Source organism: Chroicocephalus ridibundus, chromosome 10 (genome assembly GCF_963924245.1).
Source record: "Chroicocephalus ridibundus chromosome 10, bChrRid1.1, whole genome shotgun sequence".
NCBI classification, from domain to species: domain Eukaryota; kingdom Metazoa; phylum Chordata; class Aves; order Charadriiformes; family Laridae; genus Chroicocephalus; species Chroicocephalus ridibundus.
In genome coordinates this window covers 19615257-19642569 of record NC_086293.1, presented here as the reverse complement: position 1 = coordinate 19642569, position 27313 = coordinate 19615257, and the positions used below count along the sequence as shown (strand labels likewise).

Genomic DNA, 27313 nt, shown 5'->3' with positions numbered 1-27313 from the left:
TCCAACCCTTCCATCATCTTAGTTGCCCTACGCTGGACTCTCTCCAGTAGTTCCCTGTCCCTCTTGAACTGGGGAGCCCAGAGCTGGACACAATATTCCAGTTGTGACCTCAGCAGTGCAGAGCAGAGGGGGAGAATGACCTCCCTCGACCTACTGGCCACGCTGTTCCCTATGCAGCCCAGAATTCCGTTGGCCGCCTTGGCAACAAGGGCACACTGCTGGCTCATGGATAATTTACTGTCTACCAAGACCCCCAGATCCTTTTCTTCAGAGCTGCTTTCCAGCAGGTCCACCCCTAACCTATACTGGTGCCTGATGTTCTTCCTCCCCAGGTGCAGGTCGCTACCCTTGTCCTTGTTGAACCTCATTAGGTTCTTCTCTGCCCAGCTCTCCAGCCTGTCTAGGTCACGCTGGATGGCAGCACGGCCCTCTGGGGTGTCAGCCACCCCATCCAGTTTGGTATCATCAGCGAACTTGCTGAGCATACACTCTGTCCCCTCGTCCAGGTCGTTGATGAATACGTTAAAAACAAAACAGTAACAACCAGGCTGACTCCACATCGCAGGATTTATGTTGATGTACTGCAGAAGGTACACAACAGGTTTGTTTCCTGGTTGCAAGGTTTAACTGGTACTTTCAGGGCTGTTCTGTAGTACATAACATACCATTAACAAGACACTTGGCACCAGATTCAAAAAAAGGTAATTGTACCCTTTTTATATTCCTGCTGCCCTTCCTTATTGCCAGTACAAGAATTTATGGACCCATACGATGAACCAGAACCTGATTCTTGTTAAAACTTGACCCGTTTTGCTGGGTTAAGATTGTTAACGTATATCCGTTCCCTCTGTGTGTTCATAAACATGTTGCCGTGTGGGAAAAGGGGAGGATCGAGTGGCCAAAGTTGATTGAGGGGTAGACCACCAACAGCACTATCAGCACAAATCAACAAAATTTGTTATGTTCTTTATTAAGAAATCCCTTTGTGCTCCCAAATTGTTGTTTTAGTCTTCTTGATCAAAATATTTCTTAGTGCTCGTGGATCTTTGATAACACAGTCCCTTCTTGGCCCTCTTCTGTGCTGAGTAGAGCAGTTGGGTTGTTTGGGTTTTTTTTATTGTGCTTCTTATGGCACCTGGGATTGCTTCCTGGATTAGAATGTTTTATGCATGTCAGTGGAGGTGTTTTGTCTCTAGTTAAGTCATTGATTGCTTTGTTTTGTTTTGTCAATTTGTCAGTTCCCCCCCCCCAAAAAAAAAAAAAAAAAAAAAAAACACACAAAAAAACCCAAAACCAAAAAACAACCAACCAACCAGAAACCCAAGGAAGAAAAAGTGCTTCATCCTTCCTGCTAGGCAACAAATTTATTGGAGCTTGGAGTTCCCTGTTTTTCCTTTGTTCACCAAATACCCTAATCAGCCTTCTTTCTCTAATCGGAGATAGGGATCTTCCGTGTGTAAATTTCCTGAGAATGCTTTAAATGTGGAGATGGTGCAGCAGATTGCAGAGCTGAGGGCCATCCAGCAGAGAGATCCTTGGATTATTTTATGGATTTTTTAGAACAGGCAAGATAAAGCAGTCAGTTTCTATTGAAATTTGAATAAGAGCAGTCACCAATCAGACTGGCCTTAAGATTGGAGGGAAGATTTCATTTTAATTCAAGGAAGCTGATCTTTTCCTGGGACAGTATAGTTCAAGAAGACAAAGTGAAGTGTTTCCCATTGGCCTGTAAACCCTATTCCTGTGCATTACACCAGTTAATCTCCTTTAATGAGATTCAGTTTTCTATACTTGGCACCAGATAAATACCTTTATCTATAGTTTTCTCCGTCTCTATTTTTTTGTGTGTGTCTATTGAATATTTTTGAACGGAAAACTGTAAAGGCCAGGCTGCTGTGATTGAGTACTGCTGTGTGCTTCAAGATATTTTCTCCTCCATGACAAGTCTCAGAAGGCACTTGACCCCACTTCTTAAAATTCACTTGATTCAGCCTGCTTTTTGCCAGTCACTGCAGCATTATTGTACTGGACCTTTTTACATGCATAATTACCAATTATTTCTGACACAGCTAGGTGATAAGATTTCCTGTCCTTTCTGTCTACCTAATAAATGCCTTTGTTTTGCCTCTCTATTCTCTCCTGTTCTGTTTTTCTTATCCACTATGTAAGCTGCTCGAACAAAAGCTCTTATTTTTGAGCTGGGTCATCTCCTGACATCAGGGAAGGAATGAATCTGGATGATTTTAGTCAGTTTGTGTGGCGTGTTATACTTGCTGCAAATTACCAATTCACTTACTTCTGTAGCCTCTGGCTTCTGTTTGCTTCTAGTGTTTGGTCATTAGTGAGTAGCTCTATTTGTTTCCAAGTCTTCTCTTCACTCTGTTTATTCTTTCTTACGGTTTTTAGTTCTTCATAATTATGCATTTCCTTGTGGCTATTTTATAAATATAACTCAGTAGTATCTAAGTGGTCCTATTTAAGAACAAAGTCTAGTTCTTCTAGTTACTCTATGAACACATGATTATGTTGTTGTTATTCTGGGAAATTTGCCATGTTGAAAAATGCAAATAACTGAAAAGAACTGCTTCTCTCTGTCCCCTTTCTGGCTCTTGTCATTGCTATTTGGCAGTTGTTTTCCTTCCTGTGCTGCATCCCATATCTGTTCTTGCCTCCTCCTCTTTACATGCATAATTTGCAGTGCTGACATAAATTTACTCTTCTGTTCTAGTCCCGGGAAGACAGGAAGGTAGAAGCCATCATGCACATGTTTGAAAACTTGGAAAAGAGAAAGAGGAGACGAGAGCAACCGTCAGACCGTAACAGCACTGATGCTGAAATCAACATCAATTCTGAAGCTCCTGAGCTGGAGGAAGTAAAAACAGAGACCCCTGAAACTGAAGATGCAAGTTCAGCACTAAGTGCTGCTGCTCCAAACGTTTCTAACAGCAACAGCAGTACTGGGGTGAACACACGACGGTCTTCACAAGTAGTGGTAAGACAAAGATAGGCCTGTTTAATAGCTTGTACCAAGCTTAGGTGCAACGTATCTGATCATAAGATCGTTCAGGTTGGGAGGAACTTCCTGGGGTCTCTAATCCGTTCTGTGTCGGGCGGGGACAGCTCTGAGGTCAGACCAGGTTGGCCAGGGTTTTACCCAGTCTTGTCTTGAATGCCTCCAAGGATGGAGATTGCACAGCCCCCCGGGAAACCTCTTCCAATTCATGACTGTACTCAATGGTAAAAAAATTTTGCCTTGTATCCGGTCTGAACCTCTCATTTCAGTGTATGTACATTGATGCACCACTGCATCTTCTTGGTGGCTTTGGTCTGGATGTAGGAAGACTGCTATTAGGTCTCCCTAAGTCTTGTCTTCTCTGGGCTGAACAAGCCCAGCTCCCTCACCGAGTGGACCCCTTCTGTACTGATGTGAGCTTAAGTTGAATGTGTAGCTGCAGTGATTGAGGAATTCTTTTGCTTTTTCTTTGTTTTTATGGCCTGGTCTACTTTGGATGCCTGTGTTCCCATTATATGGCAGGGCCTAGGTACTTGCCTGGAGTCATACGTGTCAGCTCAGATCAGGAGTAAGAGCGGTTACCTTGAGACGAGTGGCAAGTTTCATACTTCTGCTTTCTTCCTTAAGACCAATGTTCTGGTTGACCCCTTTAAGAACACAGCAGACAAAATGATAACATGCCAGTCTTTTAGAAGGATCCCCAAAACCATCTTATGAGCCAATACAAACAGGGTCCATCCAGATTTTATGAGTCAGGTAGTGTCAATTAATAAATCTCAATCCTTGATCCTGTGTGCAGAGAAAAGGAATACTCTTAGAGGTGCTCGGACTAATGACAGTTTATATTGTAGGACGCTGTTCCTGAAAAAACAGTTACTAAGCCGGCTCCAGCAAAACCCTCCAGGCCTCGACCAAAAAGTCGCTTCTCTCGATACCGGACCAGTTCGGCGCAAAGACTGAGGAGGCAGAAACAAGCCAGTTCCCAACAAGCTGAACTCGCACAGGCTGTCCCAGAGGAAGGAAGCGCTGCCAGCTTGGTAACCGCAACAGATGTCAGCAATGTAGAAGGTCCAGGGGAAGGCAGACAGTTGACGGGATCTGACCCAACTGCTATCCTGGCTGCAGGATCTCAGTCTAATCGAGCTGCAGTAAAGTACCCCAAAACTAAAAAGGTAAATATGATCAGGTGCTTAAGCTGGAGAGGGGGAAAAAGAGGTTTTGTGTGGCCTTTGGGGTAAAGTTGGCTCAGGGAAACAGTTCTTCAAAATAGTTGGAATTATGTGACTTTGTATTTACTATAGTATTTGTTCTGTAGTGGCTAAGAGCCCTCATCGTAGTTCAGAATCTGGCTGTGCAGCCCTGTACGCACAAAGATCAGAAAAAGAAATTAGCTGATCCTTACAGAAAGTCTACATTGACCTAAAGTACCAACAGGGTGGTACAAGTGCAACAGGAAGGGTCTCGCTTTTGGGTGCAGAAAGGAGTCTAGAAAGAAGCAAATCATGCAGCTTATGGGGAGGTGGGGGGCAGGGGCAGGAAGAAACTGCTTCCAGTTTGAGCAGCCCTGGGAGAGAAGGAGTGAAGCAGCTTGGCAACATAAAGAATTGGGTGATGGAGCCTGAGTGAGGGAAGCAAAAAGCAGATGTTTCGGTACGGGTGTGCAAGGCAATGAGAGGTACGGGAGACGGCTGGCAAAGGCCATAAGGAAAACAAGCTGTTTGTATTGTTCCTGCAGGGAAACAAGGTACTAATAGAAAGATGGGGGGAGAGCTGGCGTGTGCACAGTAAGCTAGCAAAAGCTTTTGGCGGCACCATGCAAAAGTGGTCGTTACAACTCTGATGGGCTAGCTGGCATTTAAAAACTAGGTGCTGATAGTTTGGGAAAGAGCACTAGATTCTGAGCCCAAAAGAAAGGATTTTTATTAGAAAAGTTTGGATGCATATGATCTCATTAAGTTTTCTGCGTATTCCCAGTGTTTTAGGAGCAAGGAGAAAAAGACTGTCAAGCGAGAAAGTTACCTTAAATCAAGCAGCATAGAGGTGTAGTGAGACCTGCTTAAAAAAAACAACCAACAAAACCATCTTGAAATAACCAGGGTGTTGCATCTTGTGAAGGATAGTAAAACAAAGGCGCTCTCGTGCATACCAGCAAGAGAATGAAGAGAGAAAAGTGGAGTCATTATGTAGTAAAGATTACTTAGAATTTAAAAATTAATGTAGAATGGAATAAAAATGTGTTTGCTGTGGGGATCAGTGACAGTATCTTTTTGGGCCAGGGTGTGATGGCAGGCTGGAGGGTATTTGTTTAGGACAAAGCAGAAGATATTAGCTTTCAATTTAGAGTTAAAAACCAAGAGGGAACGTGAGTGCAGACTATAGTGTACGAGCTGGGAGAAACTTTTAAGGGAAAGGAGGGAAAATTGCAGAATCTATCAGGCAGCTGCCTCATACTGGGCATAAATTAGCCATTAATACATTTCGGTTTGTAGCTAGAAACTAGTTTTGAACAAAGTGATCAAGTTTGGGGAGACCTTCTAATAAGATTAATGGAGCCTAAAATCAACCTAAAATTGAGCTGCTTCTGTAAAACTGGATTACCTGTTATCGTACCTGCAACAGATGAGAATTGGGTTTGATGCAGGAAGTCCTGGCTCTGTTCCTTCCTCTTGAGGAGGAGGGAGGTTTTAGCATGTGGGCTGACCTGAGCGTCGCTTCCCCCCTATGCCTCTGTGCTATATTGCCTTTCCTCGTCACCTCTGCTAGTTGTATTGACATGTGTGTTTTCTCCTTCAGTATCTTGTTACCGAGTGGCTGAATGACAAGGCAGAAAAGCAGGAGTGCCCTATTGAATGCCCTCTCCGCATTACTACGGACCCAACAGTTTTGGCAACTACCCTAAATATGTTGCCCGGTCTCATCCACTCCCCGCTAATTTGTACCACACCTAAACACTACATTCGTTTTGGTTCACCTTTCAACCCTGAGAGGCGTCGAAGGCCCTTTCTGTTGGATGGAATATACAGCTCCTGTAAAAAGGTATGTTTGCTCATGTCTTACCTTCGGGGGCTATATACTCATCAAACTCTTACCGGCACCCTTGTAAAGTTGTTGTGTCCTCTTGGAGCCTCTTTCCATGTATTCCTGCTGAGCTGGCCTGGCCTGGTGCGTCGATGCAGTCTCCAGGCCATGTCTGCTGACCCTCTCCTAGCCGGGGTTCAGCCCTCATCCTTGCCTTTTACCATGGTAAAAGTCACTGTTCTGTGACGCTCTTAGAAATACGTACTTTTCAATCTGCAGCGGCCGTTTTTTATCCAGCATATGCAATTCAAGGAGTTTTAATCATTGCCCTTAGAATGTTTTATGTTACCACTTCACAGTCAGAGGATGGTTAGCGTTGTGGGGATAGGACAGTGTTGCAAAAGACCTCAAGAACACGGTGCCTCAGTCAAGATCCATTGTCTTTGCAGAGCCTTTGTTGTTTAGCAAAGCTTTGAGTTTGACTGTTCCCAAGAGCAAGCCCACAGCTCTTTGTTTGGGATCATAGACTGTCTATCTACAGCAGATACTTGTGGCTGTGCAGGAAGCCTGAACTGAGCCCAGCTGAGGACTTAATTCCTCCAGAGATGGTATGTGGCCAGTAAATACTAGCGTTTACCCATCCGCAGGGAAACAGTAGTTCAGATTAGTTTGCTCAGTCAGATTTCTATCAGAATCCATCTTGCCTGTCGCCTGTCAGCTTTGCTCAGAGGCTCTTCCAGTTCCTGTACAATTGCCTGAGAACAATTTTATGGAAATCCTTTCTGATCTTCCAGTCTTAGTAGCTTTCAAAGTCGGGGGCCATATCCTAGTTTCTTCGCCTTCCTTTGAGGGACTTTTTCCAGAGAGAAGCTTGGACTTTGCCGTTTCCACCTTCAGCCAGTTTGTGTTGTGCACTAACAAGCACCTACAAAAAGAAGCTGAGGTCTTTCTTGGGTATTCCCTTAATAGGTAAAGCTCTTGGCCGTTCGTATGTACTTGTATGAACAAAACCATGTTTGTTTCCATGTGCCTGGGCAATCTCTCTGTGCATTTTTAAGCTGAGAACTGCAAGGTTCGAGCTGCTTTTTTGAACCCTTAACAGTGTCTTCGAGCCTCAGGGAAGAGAGAAGCATCCAGAGCAGAACTGGCAGCGTTATTCCGAATTCTCTGCTTGGTGCATTTGCTGTGCAACTGGCCAGCAAGCTCACATTTCAGTGAAAACTGTTATCATGGAACAAGTCTTCCAATCTCTTACTACCTTTGGCTCTTTTCTAGTCATATGATAATTCTCACTGCTGGAGAGGGAATGAACTGGTTTCACTGTGGACAACTTCCATTTAATCCACGTCTTCCCTTAAGCCAAGTGTCCAAAACTGGATGTTGTGTTACAGCTGGGGCAGCGGTCTGTGTCTTGTAGCCTATTCCCGTTTTGTTCATCCCAGTATGGTGACCAGGTTTTCTTTGACAGGTCGATTTCGACTCGTGTTCAGTTCATGATTTACTATGTTTGTTAGAACAACCCATTAGTTGTCTAGCCTGTAATTTTAGAAGTGATTGTTTCTGGCTTTATGTGGTACTTTGTTCTAGCCTGTGCTGAGCTGAGTCCTGTTTTTAACCCGTCCATTTCCCAGTTTAGTAGGAAAATCTTGAGTACTGTCTTCTAGCATGTTCTCGTTTCTCCCAGGTTGGCATCATCTGAAAACCTAAGTACACTGCCTGTTCCATTATTTAAATAATTAATAAAATACTGAAAGCTTCTGTGTCCAGAACAGACGTTGCAGAAAGTAATTTGCTAAATTTCTACTTTTTGAAAGTAAATAATCCATAACTGTTCTAGTTCTAGGAAGGGTTTTCATCCACTTTGTAGGAGTTACCCATTTTTTTGTGGAAAATGCTTTCTAGCATTTAGTGGTTTTGTCACTAACAGTCTGGAGAGGTAGAAAAAGGCTGCTTCTCATGTTCAGGAGTGTTTAGAAAACTCACCCAGGGGAGACCTCCTTTTCAGCCAGCTGAGGTCTACAAGTGGTCCAGAACTTGATGACATTGCTCTCTCAAGACCTGATCTTTCTGTCTTGTCTGCTTCTGACTACTTAGGAAGGCTGATTTATAAAGGCTGTTGAAATAGATCACATATTTTCTTGGATTGTCAGCAGGCCTTTCCCTTAAACTACTGAGGACCGTGCCAGAAAACCTCAGCTGATGATCTCAGTTTGCATCCAAAGCATGCCAATATCTGAACCTCGCAAGGAAACTGAACTGTATAACCTGCTCACGTTAATCACACATTGTGCGGTGACTTGGCTGTCAGATCAGGTGCCACATTTGAGGTAGCATTGCTCCAGAGTAGCTGGCACTTCTCACTTTTCCTGGTGGCCACAGTGGGATCCATTGAGATATATTTGAACAGAGAAGGAGTCTCTGCTGTACAGTAGTGAAGGCCATCAAAATAGATCCTGTCACCTGCTCTTCATCCTCCCATTGAAGTTTTTTTCCACTTTGAGGACTTTGGCCACTGAGTTTCTGATGCACTTTCATGATAGCTTTGAGGAATCGTAAGTCACATACATGTAATACATATTGCTGGCCTGCAGATGAACTGTGGATTACTGAAAGGTAAAGTTCTGGTTTGAAACCTCTCTGGCAGACTAGGAGGCTGGTAAAGTCAGTCCTTTGGGTAAACTACACAAATGCAAATTACTGTATTAATTTTTTCATTTTGCTGAATTGCCTGGACGTTTTCTGTTATATTGTGGCAGGGTTTTTTTATAGTAAAGTAAGCAAAGGTTTCCTGCCTGCCATCAGGAGTCAGTTTGTATCAAGATAGAGGGCTGGCACACTCACTGCAGGAGCTGATTTCCTGAGACTTCAATTCATGTTTACTTGCATGTGATGTGAAATACTCTTTACTGTCCATGTTCAGAGACCACTGTGACTTTTATCTCTTTTATTAAGTAGCTGAAGAAAAGATTTGCTTTTATTATCCTCTTCTTGGTTTAGTTCCCTTGAAAACTGCTGCTTGCATTTTATCAGATTTTTTTTTTTTTTTTGCTCTTTGTCTCTGGCAGCAACCATGGTCCTGGAAGAATTGTTATGTGATTAAACTCAGCCATTTCTCTGCTAGAATTGTTAGAGCAGAATCTATGTTAAGCTCTAGTATGCCTTAGTGGAGCAGGGGGACAATGTGTTTGTGCTCCTGTGCAGGAAACAGCTTTTCAGGGTTTTAAGATAGTTCATCATCTTACCTCCTTTTTCTTTTAATTAAGATTGCCTTTAATAATTTTTAGCTGCCAGAGTTTGGGATTTTATTAATTTGTTATTTGCTTTTTACTTATCTTTGTGTTATTGCTGAAGACTGCTGATGCCCAGAACACATCTTATCAAGAGCACGTAGTCAGCCCCATCACAGTAGGTGTTAGACTCAGCGCTAACAGCTGTGTTCTAACGGGTTCCTGTCTGAGCACACGCGAAGGAGGTAATATCAGTGTTCTGAGCAGTCTGCCCTGCTGCACAGGAGTGTAGGAGTTTGTGTTGAGTGCAGCCTGCAAGATTACAGAGAAAGTACCGGAGGGGTTGCACGTTTATGTAGTCTCTTTCTGTTTCAGCGCTGGATCAAACAAGCCCTAGAAGAGGGGATGACTCAGACCTCACCAGCTCCGCAAGAGAACAGAACCCAATGTCTATACCAAAGTAACGAGAACAGCAGTTCTTCCAGCATCTGCAAAGATGACACAGGTAAGTGCTCAGCACCATCAGGGCAGCGTGGGCGCTTGAGTGAAACTGGGGAAGCTGCTGAATAACAAAGGCAGCTGTACAGGATGACATCTTAATGTGTACTGCTGCTTGATGGCACAGCTTTTTGGCAGGTGAGAATGTTACTTTGCCATTCATTCAAATTTCTGCAGACCCATTCTAGTTTGAGCATGTGTAAAGTTTCGGTATTTTCCTGTGAAAAGATAATCACTTTATCTTGCATCATCAGCCTCGGTGCAGTGTGATCATTTGTCCAATAGAGGGGAAAAAAAGAGAGTACAATATCATCTCTTTTCAGCAGGATGCTGTTAGATGGACAACTAAATATCTGCTGACTATAGGAAGATATAGCAAAGTCTCACAGGCACGTATGTAATAAGCGAATGATTAAGTCTTAAAGATGGAGAAGCTAAAATCTGTGAGTAAAGCAGCAGAATGGTTAAATATTGTGTCTGAATCTTTCTACAGAGAAAGAGGGTGAAGATCTGCCCAGTCAGGGACCAGTTTTCCAAGACGACAGACAGGAAGCTAGACAACACAGAGATAATACAGAATTGATTATTGAAAAGTTAGATGAATAAGAAATGAACAGAGTGCCAGAACCAATAAATGCACGTCCCCGAGCAAGACCTGAAGAAGCAAACAACTGGACTGCAGAATTTACTGAATACTTTTTGTTTGTTTGTTTTTAACTGAGCATCAAAAAAAAAAGATATTATTTTGGATAGCGGTAGACCTGAGGGAAAGACGTTAATCCTTTGTGGGAGTGAAATGTGTTTGGACTGTGTTGATGTAGCCTATAGGAAACTGTTAGGTTCAGGTAATGAAAACTGAGCTGTCTGTGGTTTGTTCAGAGCGGTGTCAGTGACATGTCCTCTGGCCACTCTTCTCCACTCTCCTCTACTGTTTTTATCCCTTCCTGGCTCCCTTTCCCCTAGCTCCCTCTTGTGCTTGCTTTCTTCTAGTTGAAATATTTCCTTTCCTTGGTCACTGTATGTTCCTAATTATGTATTGTCCTGTTATCAGTATCTAGGCGTGTCTCAAGACTGGTATTGAAGTATTTCAGAGGTACTTCATTTTTAGGAATCTTTCATAGTCACATGGGAGACTCATGGGCTCCATTTGGGCTGGGAGTAGGGGGAAGGGAGACAGCATGTGGTTTGTACATGGTTAATGGTGCAGCCCTGTCGTCAGCTCAGTTTGTTTTTTCAGACTTGCTGAGTCCCCTGAAGAAATGGAAGTCTCGCTACTTGATGGAACAGAATGTTAAGAAGTTGCTGAGGCCGCTGTCTCCTGTCACCCCTCCACCTCCCATCCCTTCAGTTCCTGGTTCAGTGAGCCCACAGCTGGCTACACCCTGCTCATCGCTGCCAGGAGAGGAGGAGAGTCGCAATGGTTATGGCATGATGTTCTCACCAATTCCTTCTCTGGCTGCTAGTCGCTGCAATACTCCGCTACAGTTTGAGGTAAATCCAACCGGAGACTGGGAACGCAAGAAAAGGAGGGACTGGAATATTTGCAGCAGAGGTAGCACTAGGGATGCCATCCTTTTTGAGTATATTCCTGAGCAGCGTCATAGTGTCAGACTGAAAAACCCTGCCGCCTTTCTTCTCTGCTCCACTTCTGGCCAAATCCCCTGCTCTGTTAAATGGCAAACCTTGCTGCAGCCCGGCTGCCCCTCACTTCATAGCTATCAGTAACATTAGTCTAATTCTTTTCTCCATTTCTCCACAGTAGCTCCCAAATTTTGCAGGCTTTTCGGTGTTCTTAAGTCAACTTCCCCATTTCAGATCTCTGTGCCAACGTGGCTTCCAATCCCTGCCTCTTCCAAAGATTGCAACAGTGCTCCACTTTTCAAACGCTGTCTGACATCCTCAGCTCCTGTTTCCCTAAACAGCTTTCACTCACCCCAAGTATGGTAGAAATACTTTACATTAGCTTCCACTATATTCTTTGGTTTTCCTTTCCCTTGATTGGGTAGAAGGAAAATACCTTATACCTTTGATTCCTTGATAGTTTCCTTTTGCAGAAATTTGCAGAGGTACTGAGCAGGCTGTTAGGTGGTTTCCCTTGCTCTAACCTCTGTGGAAGAGTTATTAGCACCCAGCCAGCCAGGACCTTCCGCTTTGTGTTGCTGCTCTGTGCCTGTGAATAGAGATCATGCTGGTTTTGCAGTTCTGTTTTTATTTTCTAGTATTGCATATTTTCATTTAAAAAACGGAACCCTTCAGGCTGGCTGCTTACGCTCTGCCAGTTAAAACCATTAAAAAAATATATTGTGCCGTGACAGACTGCTCCGTACTAGGGACTGTTTTGCAGGAATCCCTCATCTGTTTTGCAACAGGGCAGACAGTCCTTTGTGGTATTTTTAGCTTAGCGTGCTCTGATTATTTTCTTTGAGAGCCCTTTCTTGTAAGCTGTCTGAGAGGCAGATCTATAGAGGTTAGCAGGGAAGATTGTGGAGCATTGAAGAGAGAGATGAAAGACTGTTTCAGGCACAGAGCTTGATTGGAAATGATCCTTACCTTTGCTGTGGTTGAGATGGCAGATCAGGGCAGTGTTGCCATGGGCCTCCACAGTCTACTCGCTGATTTCCAGTCCCACCTTAGTGTTAGTTATTTCTGTTGCCATGCGTAAGACGTGGGGAGCCTGGATTTCACTGAGAATCTATACCTTACTTGCCACTTTTTAAGCATATTTTTTCCTCTAGTAGAAGAGTTTTAACAGCTTGGTAGACCATAGGCTTCTTTGTTCAAACTCTTGTGTTTCTTTCAGCGCAGCTTATTCCTATCTCTATTTTATTGTCATGTCTGATTTAGTTATCGTCAATTCTAACTTGAGCAAATACATCTCACTGTGTAAAGCTTTATACCTCAGTCCTGTGGCACTGTAGGAAGAGAACAGAAGGATTTTTTGTTTTCTAGTTTAAAGTCTATGAAAGTTCACTACAGTGTTTGAGGGATCTTAGTTTCTTTTGTTTGGGCAAAATTGGGCTTTCCGTTTCTCCCATGTCATCAAACTAAATGCCATAAATGGCTCTCTGTGTATTTCATGATGCAAAGTCTGTATCTGACAGCATCAGAAATATGAAGAACAAGATGTTTCTTAGCACTTATGTGCTCTGTTTTGGGTACTAAGTTATAGCATGAAGCATGGTAACCCAGTCCTGTCTCTGTGCTTCCAGGAACTTCAGAAACCACTTAACTGCCAGACTTGCCGTCCAGGGTGGAGGGAGTTCCTGGGATGGTCTTTGTTTAGAACAGCCATTGCTAACCTCTGTGCTTGTTTTTTAATTGATTTTTATTTTGATTCTTGACTTTCTAAGTAGATGAATAACAAGATGCTTTTCCCTCCTCTAGAACGTATCCTCCCCTGAGAGTTCCCCTGCGCATAGGCCTGAGTCCATGTCACCCGAGGTAATTGTCACACCGTCTCAATTGCATTTGAGGCTGGGAGCGTGTGTGCTTTGTGTGTGTGTGTATCTGAGGCCGTGGCGGGAGGGGAGGGATGGGAAGTGCAGAGGCGGGTGGGAATAAGGGTGGAGGATCAGTCACAACAAGGCTGAGGAGAGTTTTCAGGGTTATCACGAGAGAGCAAACAAATTGAAGACTGGAATTTATTATTCCCTTGTTGACACTGGTGGGAAACAGGCAGTGTGAAGACCTGGTGTCTCAGCTGCTGAGGTGAAGGCAAGAGGTCTGGGGACCCTGGAAATGCCGTAATCAACTTCAGCCCTGGCCCAGCAGATGAGTGGCGTGTGATATTTATTCAGTAGCAGCAAAATGACTATGGTGGAAGAAAAGGGAAAGCATTCACTAGAGTTTTGACTTCTGAGGACACGGTGGGGCACCTGACCTGCTCTTCAGCCTTGATTTATCACCTGTTCACTCGCAGACTTAAAATGTTGAAAGGAGACGCCAGAAAGCAGTACTTTGTTTGCCTACTGGCCTGTTGTAAAATGTGAGTGGAAGTATCTTGCTCGGAGGCTGTTTCGGAGTAGAAAATACACACTCCTCTCCAACGTGGCAGATTATTTGGATCTGTAATACAGCAGAGGAAGCATTCTCAGCAGCTGCAGCATGGCAGAGCTGATGCCTGGTGCTGCTGTGTTTTTCCCAAGAACTATAGTCCTGCAAAGAGGATGAAATCGTGTCAGTTATGCTCATTGTCTGAGATCCTGACATATTAACGTGGTGAAGGAGACGATTATGCCGTTGCCCTGGAGGTTTTTTGGCACTTAAAGCAGATAAATGGTTATACCATTGTGTCAGTGCCTAGTGCTCCAGAAACTGTGACAGCGCAAAGATGATGCCATTATGGTTTTGTTAGAGAATGTAAAATGTAGAAATGCAGTATAAATTAAATGAATGTACTATTGTTAGAGATTTCCAAAGCTCACAATAAGTGAAAACAAATGGCTTAGAGGTCCTGGGCGTTTCATTGTTAGGAAGTTAGTAGTGGCTGACTTGGGACAGTCAAGAACTTGGCTAATAAAACAGCAAATGGACAGCAGATCTTTTCTGTTCTCTACCCATGATGAACCTAGCTAGTACTATGTGTTAACATCAACTTTGGGACATAAGAGGCAATTGAAAATGCTGGGTTTTCTTCATTGACTGCCCGGGGATATTGCTGAGCCTTATCCTCTTGCTGCAATGAGACTGATAAAGGGGAAAGGGCACCTCATACTGGGCAGCTAAACTGATTATCCATTAGCCTCAGTCCTTCCCCTGTAGAATGAGCAGAACAGTGCAGGAAAGGGACCAGAGGGGTGATCAGAAAGCAACTGGAAAGCCATAAGCTAGCATTGTACAGAATACTTTCTGACTATGTTTCTCTCCCCACCCTTGCCTGACCCTTTTTCCTGACTTCCCACCCCCTTCCTATATCCATCTTGGATTTTCCAGCTCTGCCTCCGATCCGACCTGGATTTGAAGGGTGGGTACCTGGATTCTGGTGCAAACACCTGCCCAGAACGACCATCGCTGCTCAGCTTTGGATCTTCTGATTTGACTCCACAACCCTCTGTAAACTCTACTTCAGAGATGAACTTCCCAGGGAAAAGTGGGGAAGCACAGATGCTGCTACGAAGCTCTGATCAGGCTTTTCGGACAGAGTTTAATTTAATGTATGCCTTCTCCCCATTGAACGCTATGCCACGTGTAGATGGGTTGTTGCGGGGATCTGCTCCTTTGGGAGAGAGGAAGCCAATGAATTCGGAAGCAGGATGCTGCAGTTCTCCTGCCGAAGGATATTTCAGCAGACACGAGTCAGGGCTGCTTAAAGAGACAGTGCATGGATCCATGTCTCCCAGCGGCGAGAGGGCTTGTGAAGGCGTCAGGTCTGCGCCCCAGAATCCGCCACAAAGGAAGAAGGCAAGTATTCTTGTAAAAGAAACTCGTTAAGATTGCAGGAACCTGAGCAGGAGCAGCCGGCACCACAGGAAGGACTTACAGGGAGAACGAAGAGGGCAGAATACAACTAAAATGTATGCTGGGCAAGTAATCCAGGCATCCAGTGCCTGGATGAAAACAGTCTAAAAGAGAGAGCTGCCCTTTAGGCAAGATTTTGATGTGAGAGGTGGATGCAAAATACCACAATGAACATACCTCTTCTGGGAGCACAGAGTGGAGAGCATGATGCTTGCAGCTTTCATAAAGAGTTGTTAAACTGAGACAAGACCCACAGCAATAACACCGTGCAACTCCACTGGTTGGTAGAGGTGTTATTTATCAGGATGAAAAGGGTTCTTACTAGGAAAGAAGGTCTAATGTTTCAAAAGAAAACACAGGCTGTTTATTAGAAGGTATTAGAACATTTCCATTAATATGGAAACATAGTAACATTGCAAGAAAAGTAAATGAAGGTTGTTACTTAAATTTTAGCTCTTTGAAACTCAAACCACAGGAATATTGTTTAAAGAAAACAAACGTGTATTGGTTTCTAATAGCAGGCCAGTGGCCGTCATGGGACTAAAACTGAGTGAAAGTGATAAATCAGAGGTTGCTGTGATAAAACTGGGTACTCATAGGACAAATAAACATATGCTTGTGTAGATGTGTATCGGTGCCTTTTCTTGTACTTGGATATTTTTTTTACCACAAGTGTGGTAACTCAGATCACTTGTATAAGTGTCCGGCTGGATGGAGTATCTGATTTTTCATTCCATTTCTGGAGGGTTTTGATTTTTTTCCTTTGCTTTTCTTTTAAAGTTACACTTGCCTTAAAACCTTCATATGTTGAGTGACTTTTGGAAATAGCCTGTTTAAAGCTTTCTATACAGGCATTGAATCATAGTTGATGAGTTCTTCAGCAGACCTGAAGAACTTCTGCGAGTACTTCTGCAAGTACTTTATAGGGTCTGTGCCTCATAATAACTCTTTAAGGGAAGGTCCAGTGAACGGTAAGTGCTCAGCTGGAAATACTTGTTCTGCTGTCCCTGTGTTACGAGAGTGCATTATCTGGGACCTTTTGGCCTGTGCCTTTGACAAATCTGAGACTGCTTTGCACAAAATACATTAAACCTTTGCTAAAAGTAATGTGTTTAGGTGATAGTGCTGGAAGGTTGCAATACTGGCTGCTGAGCCACCAGAGCAGGACCCTGCTCTAAGCAGGTAAAAATTCTGTGTGAGACTATCAAGTTTTTAGCATTAATGTGGCTGAACTAGTATGGGTGAACAGGACTCTCTGAAGATACCAGTTCTGTGAAGGAGGCTCTTACTCTCTGGTTTTGAGATGCACAAATAGTGGTACAGGTTTTATATAAGGTCACAAACGAGAGAGAGGGAGTGAAGGGTGTTGAGAGGAGGATATAGAGGCTTGATGCTTGAATACGCAAGCATATACTGAAGTAATGTGAAATTCCAGGTTGTTAGAGAAGCAAAAATGAGCTGAATATTTCCACTGAAGTATCGGTCATAAAGAGTAAAATGTGGGTGAGCATGGCAGTCGGTGAGTGATCTAAATTTGTACCACTTAGCTCTTTCTCTAGAGTGACTGCAGGTTCAGGAAGATTTTATAATCCCAGTATAGCTTTTAAAGTTTTATCTGCAAACCCAGAGAAATAGATTCTTAAAATGGCGTGTGGGCATGTTCCTCCCCCGTCCTAGTCCCTTGCGTTCCCTGACTCATGGCTCTATTTTTCTCTCCCAGGTATCTCTACTAGAATATCGCAAGCGGAAACAAGAAGCCAAGGAGGGAGGCGACTCAGTGCGATGTACAGGGACTCCTACCCGACAGGGCAGCAGCAGTTCTGTGACTGACACAGATGGCAACAGCCTGCCGGGCTCCGTAGTACGAACCCCGTCCTCCCCACAGAGTGGCTTCTCCCCTTCTCATCCCTCCCTGCCTCATGTAGAGGACATCAGCCCGCCAGACTCGAGGGGGGCTAGTTCCTCAACATCACTCAGCAAATCCCAGGAGAACATCAGCAGTAGGTGGTGAGTGTTATCCTTCCAAGCAAGCCTGAGATTGCTCCACAGAGAAGGACCAAACTCTCTAGGGGGCATTTCCATAACAATAAGTGCAGTTGGATGGATTTTGTCGGGTCTCTTGGCATTGTTCGCTTTTGTAAGTGCTGAACAACCGCGAAGGATACCAGCAGCCTTCTCAGCCTGCCCTTTAGTTCTTGGTTTAGATATCAAAAATCTGTCGTGAAAGATACAAAGTTAAACACTTGTCTGTCTCTTCCACCAGTTTCTTTTTAAGGTCTCGGGTTTGAAGGTCTTACTCTTGCGATGAGAATTTAATCCAGGTCTTTTCTTGCTGAACCTCCAACTTTGTTTGGACACGTGTGATACAAAGTCAACTCCTATTCAGAAGGAAAGCTAACAGAGGCCTCTGCACCTTTGCATCTGAGAAGCAGGGACAGTGAAACAACTCCAGCTTTCCTAAGGCTTTGCATATATAGCTTGAAGAGCAGTTACCAGACTGCAGTCAGTGGCTTGCCAAAGGCGTGGAAAAACCACCTTTATCCTGTTACCATGAGAAGGTTTGATAAAGGGAAAGGCTGGTCTTCAAAAACTTCAACCTGATAGTAATGTCTGGTCCAAAAAATGAAGTAACGCAGCACTGAAATGTGGAGAGTTGTGTTATAGCGTCAATGAAGCGATGGTTAGGGTGTTCTGCCGATGGGAGCTATGTGATACACTGGCTCTGCTGCTTTGTATTCAAGTGCTGTTCATGCACACCGCAGGCAAAAAGGCATACCTTTCTTAATGCTGATTCTCCACGTACGCAGCTGTGTCACTGCTCATGTAATGGCAGGCGGATGGCAAGGGAAGAGATGCTAAGCAATGCTGAAGGCAGTGAGAAGTATGAAGTCTGTGTTGAAAGTGCTTGAGAAATACTGGTGTGGGTGAATTTGCAGGAGTAATAAGATCTGTTTCCTTCCCTTTTCCATCACTTTTCCAGCGGAGCTTAATAGACATAAGTTGTCTTGTACCTTTCTGACAGTACTCTGTCTACCAGATGAGCTTCTGCCAGATGTTGGGACTGGCCACAGCTGAGACAGTCAGCTGATGATTAGTTTACAGTCATTATTTTATAAACAAATATTATTCTGTGCAAGCGTCGATATCCCGTGCCACTTCCTTCTGCCTGCAATAGAGTGAGAGAAAAAAATGAATGAAAAAAACCTAGTTCGGGGTGAGGTGTCAGCATGGCAACCTCGCTCGAGTACCGCGTTTTATATTCTGTGAGCTTCATCTGCTGCTCCTCAGCAGGTGCTCTGCCTTCACTATCTCACGTGGTTTCATGAGTAAGTATGGTGTGGGAATAAAGATCGTATTGTTATGGGACACTGGATATAAAGTTGAAACCATGCTGATAACGTTTTGAAATGGGTTTAAGCAGTATTTCCTGCCTTTTAAATTCTTGTTGTTCTGTGGTGTAATGGGCAAGGCTAACAAATGTACAGTCACCTACTTTTAAAAAATATATTAGAAACTGCATGTTACTGAGTTAAAGTTGTGACCTAATTTCATCTTTAACTCTGAGTGCTTACATTTCAGATACATTTCCAGACATTCACAGTAATTTAATATTAGGGACAGAAGAAAATGGTGGGAACTAAAATTACGTGCCTTAATTTTTAGAGTTGTCCAGATTTTTGCTGAATTCTACAATATTTGCCAATAGCTTTCATTTAAAAAAAATTAAGTTTCTGTCTCTTTCAGTTGCCAAGATACAGCCATCACAATGTAAACAGATGTGCTGCTGCCCAGTAAACCCAGCCTTGCAGAAAACTGTCTCCAGCAAAACAATAGCAGCAACGAAGGTGTGAATTCACCCCCTCACCCCATTCACCTCCATGAGGTGTGAACTCTGGCCCCTTCTCCCTTCTGCTTCATTGAGGGGTGAACTTCAATGTCTGGGCTATTTATTTAAAAAAAAAAGAAAAAGACAAGCTAATGTAAAGCACAGTTTTTAATATATCTTAAAAAAAAAAAAAAACAAATCTGTTAATACGGTGTTAAGCTGCATACTTCTATGATATGCAGTACGTTTAATATTATACTAAATATTTAAATTCGGGCATTTTTAAGGCGCGTTTACTTCAGTGTCTAGGGTAAAGGTATTGGGAATCCCTGATGAAGGTGCTACTGTCTTATAGGTTGAAACTCATATTTCTAAAGAGATTTGGATGGTCCTGTGTGTGCATGGTAGATTGAATATTCACCCGGGGGCCTGGGGGTTGTCGGTGGCTCTGTTTTTCTTCTACACGTTGGCTTTAGGAAAGCCACTTCACCTCTGTTTTTCACCCTCAGACTAGACACTGGTAACATATAATGGAACGAGATCTAGCACCAGTCTTGAGTGGAGAGTTTTCACATTACAAAATAAACGGGACAAAGTAGCATTAATGGGTAAAATGGCCCAAGCTAGCTCTGCTCCAGGAACGTTGCATTATCTGACTGTACTATCTTGAAGGTATTGGGTTTGCTTCTTTTTAGTTTGCATAAATGTAATCTATGCAAAATAACTGCATCTAATTTTAAAACGCTACCAGGATTTTCAAAATGCTGTTGAATCTCGAAACAATTTTTCTGGAAGAAGGTGTCCTGTAATCTACTGAACTGGATGTTTACACCGTGTTTTTGATGAGTAAATTTTATTTCTGAGGGCAGTGCTATCATGGTAGCTGGTGACTGGCAACCTAAAATCCCACAGGAGGCTATTTAAATTGCAAAAGCAGTTCAGAAGTTTATTCCTCATCTGTCTAGAGAGCTGGTGGTCTCTGAACCCTCCCTTCTGTGGTGTAGAGGTTTGCGTTTGCGCTAACGTCATACCAGTGAATTTAAGCAGAAACTAAACCTGTCCTGTGATTATACTGAGGACCCCACAGCCCCCTTGTGCGTTGGTCACGTTGCTCTCGGCTGCGTGATAGTGATGCTCAGCTGTTACCGGGTTTTTGTTGCAGGATGGTCCCGACGTCAGTGGAGAGGCTTCGAGAGGGCCGAGGCATGCTTGAGAAGGTGCTGCGAAGTGGTGCAAAGGTATCCCAGAGAAACGAATCCTCACCTACCTGTGACAGCGCTGTTGAGAGAGATGCAGGTAGGAAGATGGAACTTTGGAAGGCTTGGTTGGTGGGAAATGATGGGCTCAGATGACTTTGCAAACTTGCCTATGAAGTTAGTTTTACCTTCTTTAACATTATCGATGCCTTATAAGAGCCTTCTGCAAACCATACTTTCTTATTATTTATGTACTGCCTGGAAGACTTCCATGATTCTCCCGGATTTGGATTCAAGACCACCTGCGTCTTGGCTCTGTCAGGGACAGCTTCTTTGTCCTTGGACAGACGGGTTAAGCAGCATTGCCTCAATTGCCCCTATGTACTGGAGATGAAAGTGCTATCATTCGATAATTCTAGTTGGCTGAACATCCAGATGAATGTGTTATCGCACTGAAATGCAGGCTTTAGGCAGTGCTAAGAACTAATTTAGCTTCCAAGCCTTACTTCAGCTCTTTTTGAAGTTCCTTGATTCCTTGAGTTATGATATTTGTCAGTTTTGTGAAATGTACCTCCGTGCTGAGAGGAATTCGGTTCTGTGTTGATGTTCCTTTCTTCTCTGAATAAAGCATTGTCCTCGCCAAGTAGGATGCAGAGTCAGTGAGTATTTGTAACCTGAGCTGAAATTGCAACCCTCTTATCTATCTGTGGTCTGAAGGTGAGATGTGGCTTTCTGTGAGATGGACAGATCGCTTCATCATTGCCTAATTTCTCGGCTGTGAAATGGAGTTATTTTCCTTTTATTTATTTTGCAGTCTGTGTTGAACCTGGTTATTTTGCCCTAACAGATAGTGCCCTCAGAACCCTGATTGCACTCAGGGCTTACAGCAATGGATCATCATATTTAAATAAATAACTTAGTCTGTGTGTTGCCATCAGTCCCTGCTTCCTCATAGCCGAGAACTGTTGTTAGAGACTCATGGTTTAAAGTCTTTTTGTCTCTTTCATCCTACCACAGCAAAGTATTTTTTTCTTATTTTGCAAATTCTGGCAATTTCTTCAGTAGTTTGTTTAGATTCTGCGAGCCACCTTCCCTCCCCCAGCTGCTGATCTGCTTCTTAGTGAAACAAGTGAGTGGCTGAGTCCCTGCCGTTCCTGGTATCACCTGTAGGAGTTGTGAAGATACACGTTTACTTGACGCTGTAATGAGTAATAACATGAGGGGAACTAAAAACCCCAGACATGGGGGGTTTGTTGATGGGTCATGTAGGAATGAAATAGGATTTGTGTGCATGCCACACTTGTGAGAATTGCAGCTGCTCTCAGTTAAAGCTGGCACTTCGTATATGCTTTAGGTTGACACAGGCCAGTACCGCGGTTCTTTCAGGTCTTCCTTGTGCAGGTATTAAGAAATGAGTGTTGAAATGTTGGCTTTATCTTTTTAAGTTTACATAAAATAAATTCAGGAAGGTTATAGTTTATTTACCCTTTGCCGTTTAGAATCTTTTGATAGTCTTTAACTTGTCAGGTTTTTTTCTGTGAACCGGCACTGCCAGTAAATTGTGCAGCCCCTGCTTGTGCGCCTGGTCTTTTAAGACACCATTTCTTCCAAAACTCTTTAGATTTCTTCTGATTCTCGTGCTCTACTTCTGTTAACCATGACAATCTCCTGGATTGAACAGTTAGTCTGTCCTGTGTGTGACTGCTTAACAAAACATGCCTCGAATTTCCAAGGTTTGCCGTTCTGCAGTGCAGGACTCGGGACGTCACCTACAGCAAATAGCTACTTGGTGCATCGTGTGTCATTTCAGAAAATGGAAGGTAGCACAGGACACAGCTGGGAGCTTCGTGCTCCGGTCTCTGCACAGGTCCTGTGCCCTGAGGAAGGAGGCTTCTGAGCCTCAACGGCAGACAAGACAGCTCCATCCAGACTCCTGTTGAGCTCAGCCAACAACTGTGATGTAGCACAGAGAGAGGACAACCGCAGCAGAGCCATGGGCACTGCTGACACTGGTGCTCGTGCCAGTGCAGCTGATGCAAAGCCAGACCTGTCTGGCAGAAGTACAGAGCAGGCTGAGACAGTGTGTCCTGTTTCATGACTGAGACACATCTGTCATATAAATTTGATACTAATACCAACGCTGTTTCACCAAGGCATTTCAAACGCAGCCGCTGAGAATCCCTGAGATGCTGCAGATAAACAGCTCTGTCTCATTAGACTGCTACATAACTCTGATGTGAAATCTTCTAGTCCCACTGGTTTCACTCCTTCCTAAAGAGAGCATGATCGCCAGCTGAACCCCACGCTTACAGTAGTAGCAACTGAAAAATATACATGTGGTAAAGTGGCTGGGTCGCTTGCAGTAAGTACTTCTTGTCTACCCCAGTTCAGGTTCAGTTATTTGGTAGGAGAAGCAGCTCACCCACTCTCTAAGATACAGGTGCTAGAAAGGCTTGCTCTGTCAATAAGAAGCTTATTCCTCTTGATCTCTCACATAAATAAGGTGGATCAGCGTGTGCTGTGCTGCTGGTGCCCTTCAAACTTCAAAGCATTTCTGTCAGCTTGGCCTGTTTCAAAAATAGGTATTCCTGAAGTCTAAGAGTAACTCCGTTTGGAGCAGCTCGGTTGACTTGTAAAGCATAATCCCCAGAGCAGCAGCAGGGGTGCTGTCAGCCTTGGCAGCGCGGGACCTCAGTCTTTGGCAGCGTCTGGATCTGCCTTTGAGGAAAACCCGCAGCAGGATCCTGCTGACAACTATCTAAGAAGGGGCAGTTTTATCTCCCCTGCTGTAACTGTAGCCAGGTGGATTCCTATGACCGAGGCTGAGTGGACGATCACTGGGTCCTTAGAAACTGTCTTCAGCCTCTCAGATCCTTCTGCAGAGCCGAGGGAGCCCAGGCCGTGCGGTGCAGCCGCTCAGATAGGCTGGTCCAAGCAGATGAGCTTTGTGCTAAACCAGAGCGCGCTGGGGTAAGGGAAGCAGCCGTTCCTAACGTGTGTGGCTGATTTACGCATGGTAAGGTTTTTCAGTTGCCTCGAGCTAGGATTCTTCAGCTTCTGAAACGCTGGTGGCTGGAGAAGCTGCTCTTGCCTCGGCTGTAGCTGGATGGAGAACAAGGCGGCTGGGGTTTGTGCAGGTGTGTCATTGGAGAGGGAGGTGCTGTGCCCTTAGTCCGGAGCGTGGGGGTTAACGTCTTACCTGTACATTGCAGACACAGCAGAAGGAGACACTCCAGACGCCCACAAAGGACCAGCAGTTTACAGTCCTTCTCGATACAGCTACCAGGTAAATCATTTCATATATTATCTGCCCATTCTGAAATAAAGCTTTTAACGGGATTAGGGGAGAAACTGGGTTTGGCTGCCAGTCATTCCCAGTCCCGCCACACTAAGCACCTTTGGCATGAGAAGAAGGTGGGAAACGGGGAAGTCGGTCTGACATATCTTCTTTTTTTTTTTTCCCCACCGCTTCGTTCAGCTCCTGCAGTCTGACAGTCCCCAGGCAGAATCGCAGACCCTTCTCCAGCAGAGTTCCTCCCCCTACAGAGGACACCTTACCCCGTCTCCCGGATACAGCTATCGAGCAGCAACACAGAGGACAGCACACAGCCTCTCTCACGGTTCCTCGGAAACATCCCTCTCCTCCACCTCTTACTCCAGCCCTGCCCACACGGTCTCCACAGACTCCTCTGCCCTGTTTGCAGGGAATTCGGGGTATTACAGCAGCCAGCAGCACTCTGGCGGCGTCAGCGGCAGCCTCCTGAAGAAGAGCTGCCCTGCTGCTGCCAGCCCAGCACAGCAGACGGCTGTGGACTCTCTTTCCTCCGAGTCGGGCTCCCAGCCCTGCACAGGCGCGTCGGGCTCCACCTCTGCTCCCCAAAGTGCTAGGTCACTACAGTCAGACTTGCGGACTATCAGCCTACCGAATTCTGGGCAGTCTGTTCTCTACCAGGGCTCCCGGGGGGCAGTGATTTCCAATGCACAACACTATCCGCACCGCGGGGGAAGCAGTGTCCATCAGTACAGACTTCAGCAGCTTCAAGGTTCTGGAGTAAAGACTCAAACGGGACTTTCCTAGGGCTGTCTGGACTCCAGGAGGACAAAACTGCCCATAGCTCCTTCCAGTCACCTCTGGAAGCGGCTCCTGGGCCAGTGTTGGGAGCTTGCACCTGATGCTGGGGTGCCAGGGGTCAGAGGCTGAGGTCTGAAATGCACGGGTGAGATTTGTGAGCAGTATTGGCCTCTGGCCTTGCAGGAGAACGCAGATTTCTCTGAGGCAGAGACTGTAGCAGAGCTGTTCCCTGATGCATGGGTACATTGCAAAAAAAAAAAAAAGAAAAAAAAAAAGAAAAAGAAAAAAAAAATTAAGGAAAAAAAAAAAAAGCAAATGGTTCAAGTGCAATGACTGTGGTGCAGCCTCTGTCTCTTGTCCGTGCCCATGGCCACAGTCACTCATGCAGTACGGACATCTTTTTGAATACGAAAGCAGTTAAAAGAAACATTGGGGGAAGTTGAACTCCAATCCCAAAGCTCTCTTTATAGGTCAGGTTCTCAGTGCGTTCTGGGGAGGGCTTTAATCCGTTACGATCATTCCAGTCACAAGCAGACGAGCGCACACGGCTGCCTTTGGGCCTGGGTCACGACTGCCGCGGTCGGAGCTTTTTCCAGGACAACAAGAGTCTCCGCAAATGTGAACTAGCAGGGGGTGGGGGGGTCGGTTGGAGTGTGTGTGCCTGTCGCTGCAGAGGATCTGGGATGCACTGTCGCGTGCTGCTCCGACGGGGTGCGATGGCCGCCTCCGTCGCAGGTCTGTGAACGGGAGAATTGCTGGGGCGGTGCTGCCACGTGCCACCGCGCCGGCGGGGGGGAGTCTCTGGCTGCCGGTGAGCAGACACGCTGGGGGGTGACCGGGGGCCTGATTAAAGTAACGTGATGCTGCGGCGTGTGGGGGGGGCTGCCTGGCTGAGGAGCGGGGGGGGGCTGCAGGGAGGTGGTGGTCGGCTGCTCGGTGGGGACCCCGGCCTGTGCGGGAATGTCTGTCCCCGCCGAGCGTGGCAGCGGAGCCAGCCCAGACACGGTGCGCTGTCTGTTCAATTCCATACGATTGCCAGCTTCTTTCTCACTTGTTTACTGTAATATCGGGCGTGTTTTTATTTATCTAATTTTATATTCAGTTATAACCATAGTAGGTTAGCTAATATACGACAGTTGTCATCCCTGGTGCTGCAGTGGAACTTCTCCTTTCTCTTGGATAACATAATGCTGTGAGTCTGTCTCCCCTGTCTTTTCAGATGCACAGTCTTCTTCCTTTTTTTAGGACTGTTACAGGTTTCTCTAATTCACAATTGAAATCAGGTGTTTGTTCAACCTAGGGGAGACTTTTAAAAATATTGAAACAAAGAGTAACTTTTCTCACACTGTCTGGCTGTGAGCGTGTTGGGATGGAACTTGTCACCCCGCAGTTGGGTGTCTGTATACTGTATAAAATAGGTGTAAACTTCACTCGGCTTAGCCCTGGGGGTGCAGCCTCCCCTTTCGTGCTCTGAACAGCACGGGGCAGGCGGGCTCTGCCCTGCCGGGTGGCAGGAGGAGGCCGGGGGGGCCCTGCCCAGAGGCTCCGGCACCTTTGGGCGCAGCAGGGGGGCAGGAGGGAGGGACCCTGGAAAGCTCTTGGAAAGGTGGGGGGCTTTAGCTTCTTACTCTAGTGGAGTTTTTACACCATGCTGTAACATTTGAACTTTCACAAGAGATGTAATAATTTTGATAATAAAAATACTTAACTTGAAAACCAGTATTTTCGAAAGTCCCTTTCTGTTTCCTTACCACCTTCAGCGCTGGTGCCCAGGTCGTGGGGGGAGGCAGGGGGGGGGTGTCTGTTGGTCTCTCTTCCCTGTCCCTGCAGGGTAAATGGAACCTTGCGGGAGCAGCCCTGCAGACGTCCCTTTTGCCAGAACTTCGGGTGAAGCCAGGGGCTGCTCCAGGAGCAGGAAGGGGAAATTCCCTGAGCTTCCTGGCTGGGGTTGTGAGGTTGTGGCTGCGCCACTGCTCTTCTCGCTCAAGCTCATCTGGGGAGGAGATAGGGTGGCAGGTGTCCTGCTTCAGAACCTGGTTTCTGGTGCGCTGATGCCCAGGGCTTTTAGTTTTCATCCCGCTTGCCTTTTCCTTAGGCAGCCTGAGACGGGCTGAGCCTGCAGTGGCGCACGCCGGGCCTGCCTCCAAGTGCTGATCCTCAACGCTGGTCCCAGGTGCCCAGCCCCTCCAAGTGCTCCACCACCCTCCACGCGAAAGCGCTCCCCTGACGCCTCGTGGGACTCTGTGGGGTGGCTCGTCCTGTCCCTGTGCGTTCCCCAGAAGAGTCTGGCTCCGTCCCCTCTGTGCCTTCCCCCAAAGCAGCTGTGGGCGCCAACACGTTCTCCCCATCCCTCAGCCGTCCCTCCCTGCTGTGTTGCCTGCCCAGCGCTGCCCCGGGCCGTGAGCGTGTCCCGTTTGGGGAGGCCAGAGCTGGCCGAAGCTCTCCAGATGGCCAAGAGGTCCCCAGGCTGCCCTGGCGCTCACACAGCCTGCAAAGCTGTCCCCGCGCCTCTACCAGAGCGTGCCGTTGGACCGACGAGCCATGTGAGTTGTTTTTTCCATCAAGACACAGGAATTTGCTGATTTTCAGGAGGCTCCTACTGGGGTGTCACCCCATGAGGCGACAGACCGCCCGCGGTGCACTGTGGCTCTGCAACCCAGGGCGGGGGGACCCATGGAGGGGCAAAAGGGGACGGTCAAAACGGTCCTAGTGATAGAACCCCCCCACACACCCCACCTCCCGCCTTGCCACGGGGTGGGACAGACCCATTCCCTGGGGACTCGCGCTGCCAGTGTCCCCCTGCTTGTGGGTGGATGGAGGCTCAGCCCTACGGGGGGGCGCAGGGTGGGCTCCCCTCCCTCCCCACCCCACGTAGCCGTGCCATGGCCGGTGCCCACGCCAGGTCCTCCGACATCCCCCTTGCAAACCATCTCGTCCTCATCCACCGTGTCCGGAGGAGCCCGTCCCAGTTCCCCCCCACACCACAGGGCTCCGAGCTCGTCTGGT

At 45.9% G+C, this 27313-nt stretch overlaps 1 protein-coding gene across 3 annotated transcripts in view; it reads left to right on the top strand.

The window, feature by feature from the left end:
- The window catches only part of SETD5 (SET domain containing 5), a 68870-nt gene extending 42899 nt beyond the window's left edge, over positions 1 to 25971 (top strand). For 2 of the 3 annotated variants that reach the window (XM_063347602.1, XM_063347601.1), the window contains 11 exons: positions 2729 to 2992; positions 3865 to 4185; positions 5807 to 6049; positions 9634 to 9763; positions 10994 to 11247; positions 13141 to 13197; positions 14689 to 15156; positions 16934 to 17220; positions 20202 to 20335; positions 23448 to 23521; positions 23714 to 25969. In XM_063347602.1, coding sequence (XP_063203672.1) covers positions 2729 to 2992; positions 3865 to 4185; positions 5807 to 6049; positions 9634 to 9763; positions 10994 to 11247; positions 13141 to 13197; positions 14689 to 15156; positions 16934 to 17220; positions 20202 to 20335; positions 23448 to 23521; positions 23714 to 24313 — 2832 coding nt within the window. In that variant the 3' untranslated portion in view covers positions 24314 to 25969. Of the gene's footprint in view, positions 1 to 2728; positions 2993 to 3864; positions 4186 to 5806; positions 6050 to 9633; positions 9764 to 10993; positions 11248 to 13140; positions 13198 to 14688; positions 15157 to 16933; positions 17221 to 20201; positions 20336 to 23447; positions 23522 to 23713 lie in introns of all 3 variants that reach the window. The other variant, XM_063347600.1, reaches the window with a different exon arrangement.
- The last annotated feature ends 1342 nt before the right edge of the window (positions 25972 to 27313 follow it).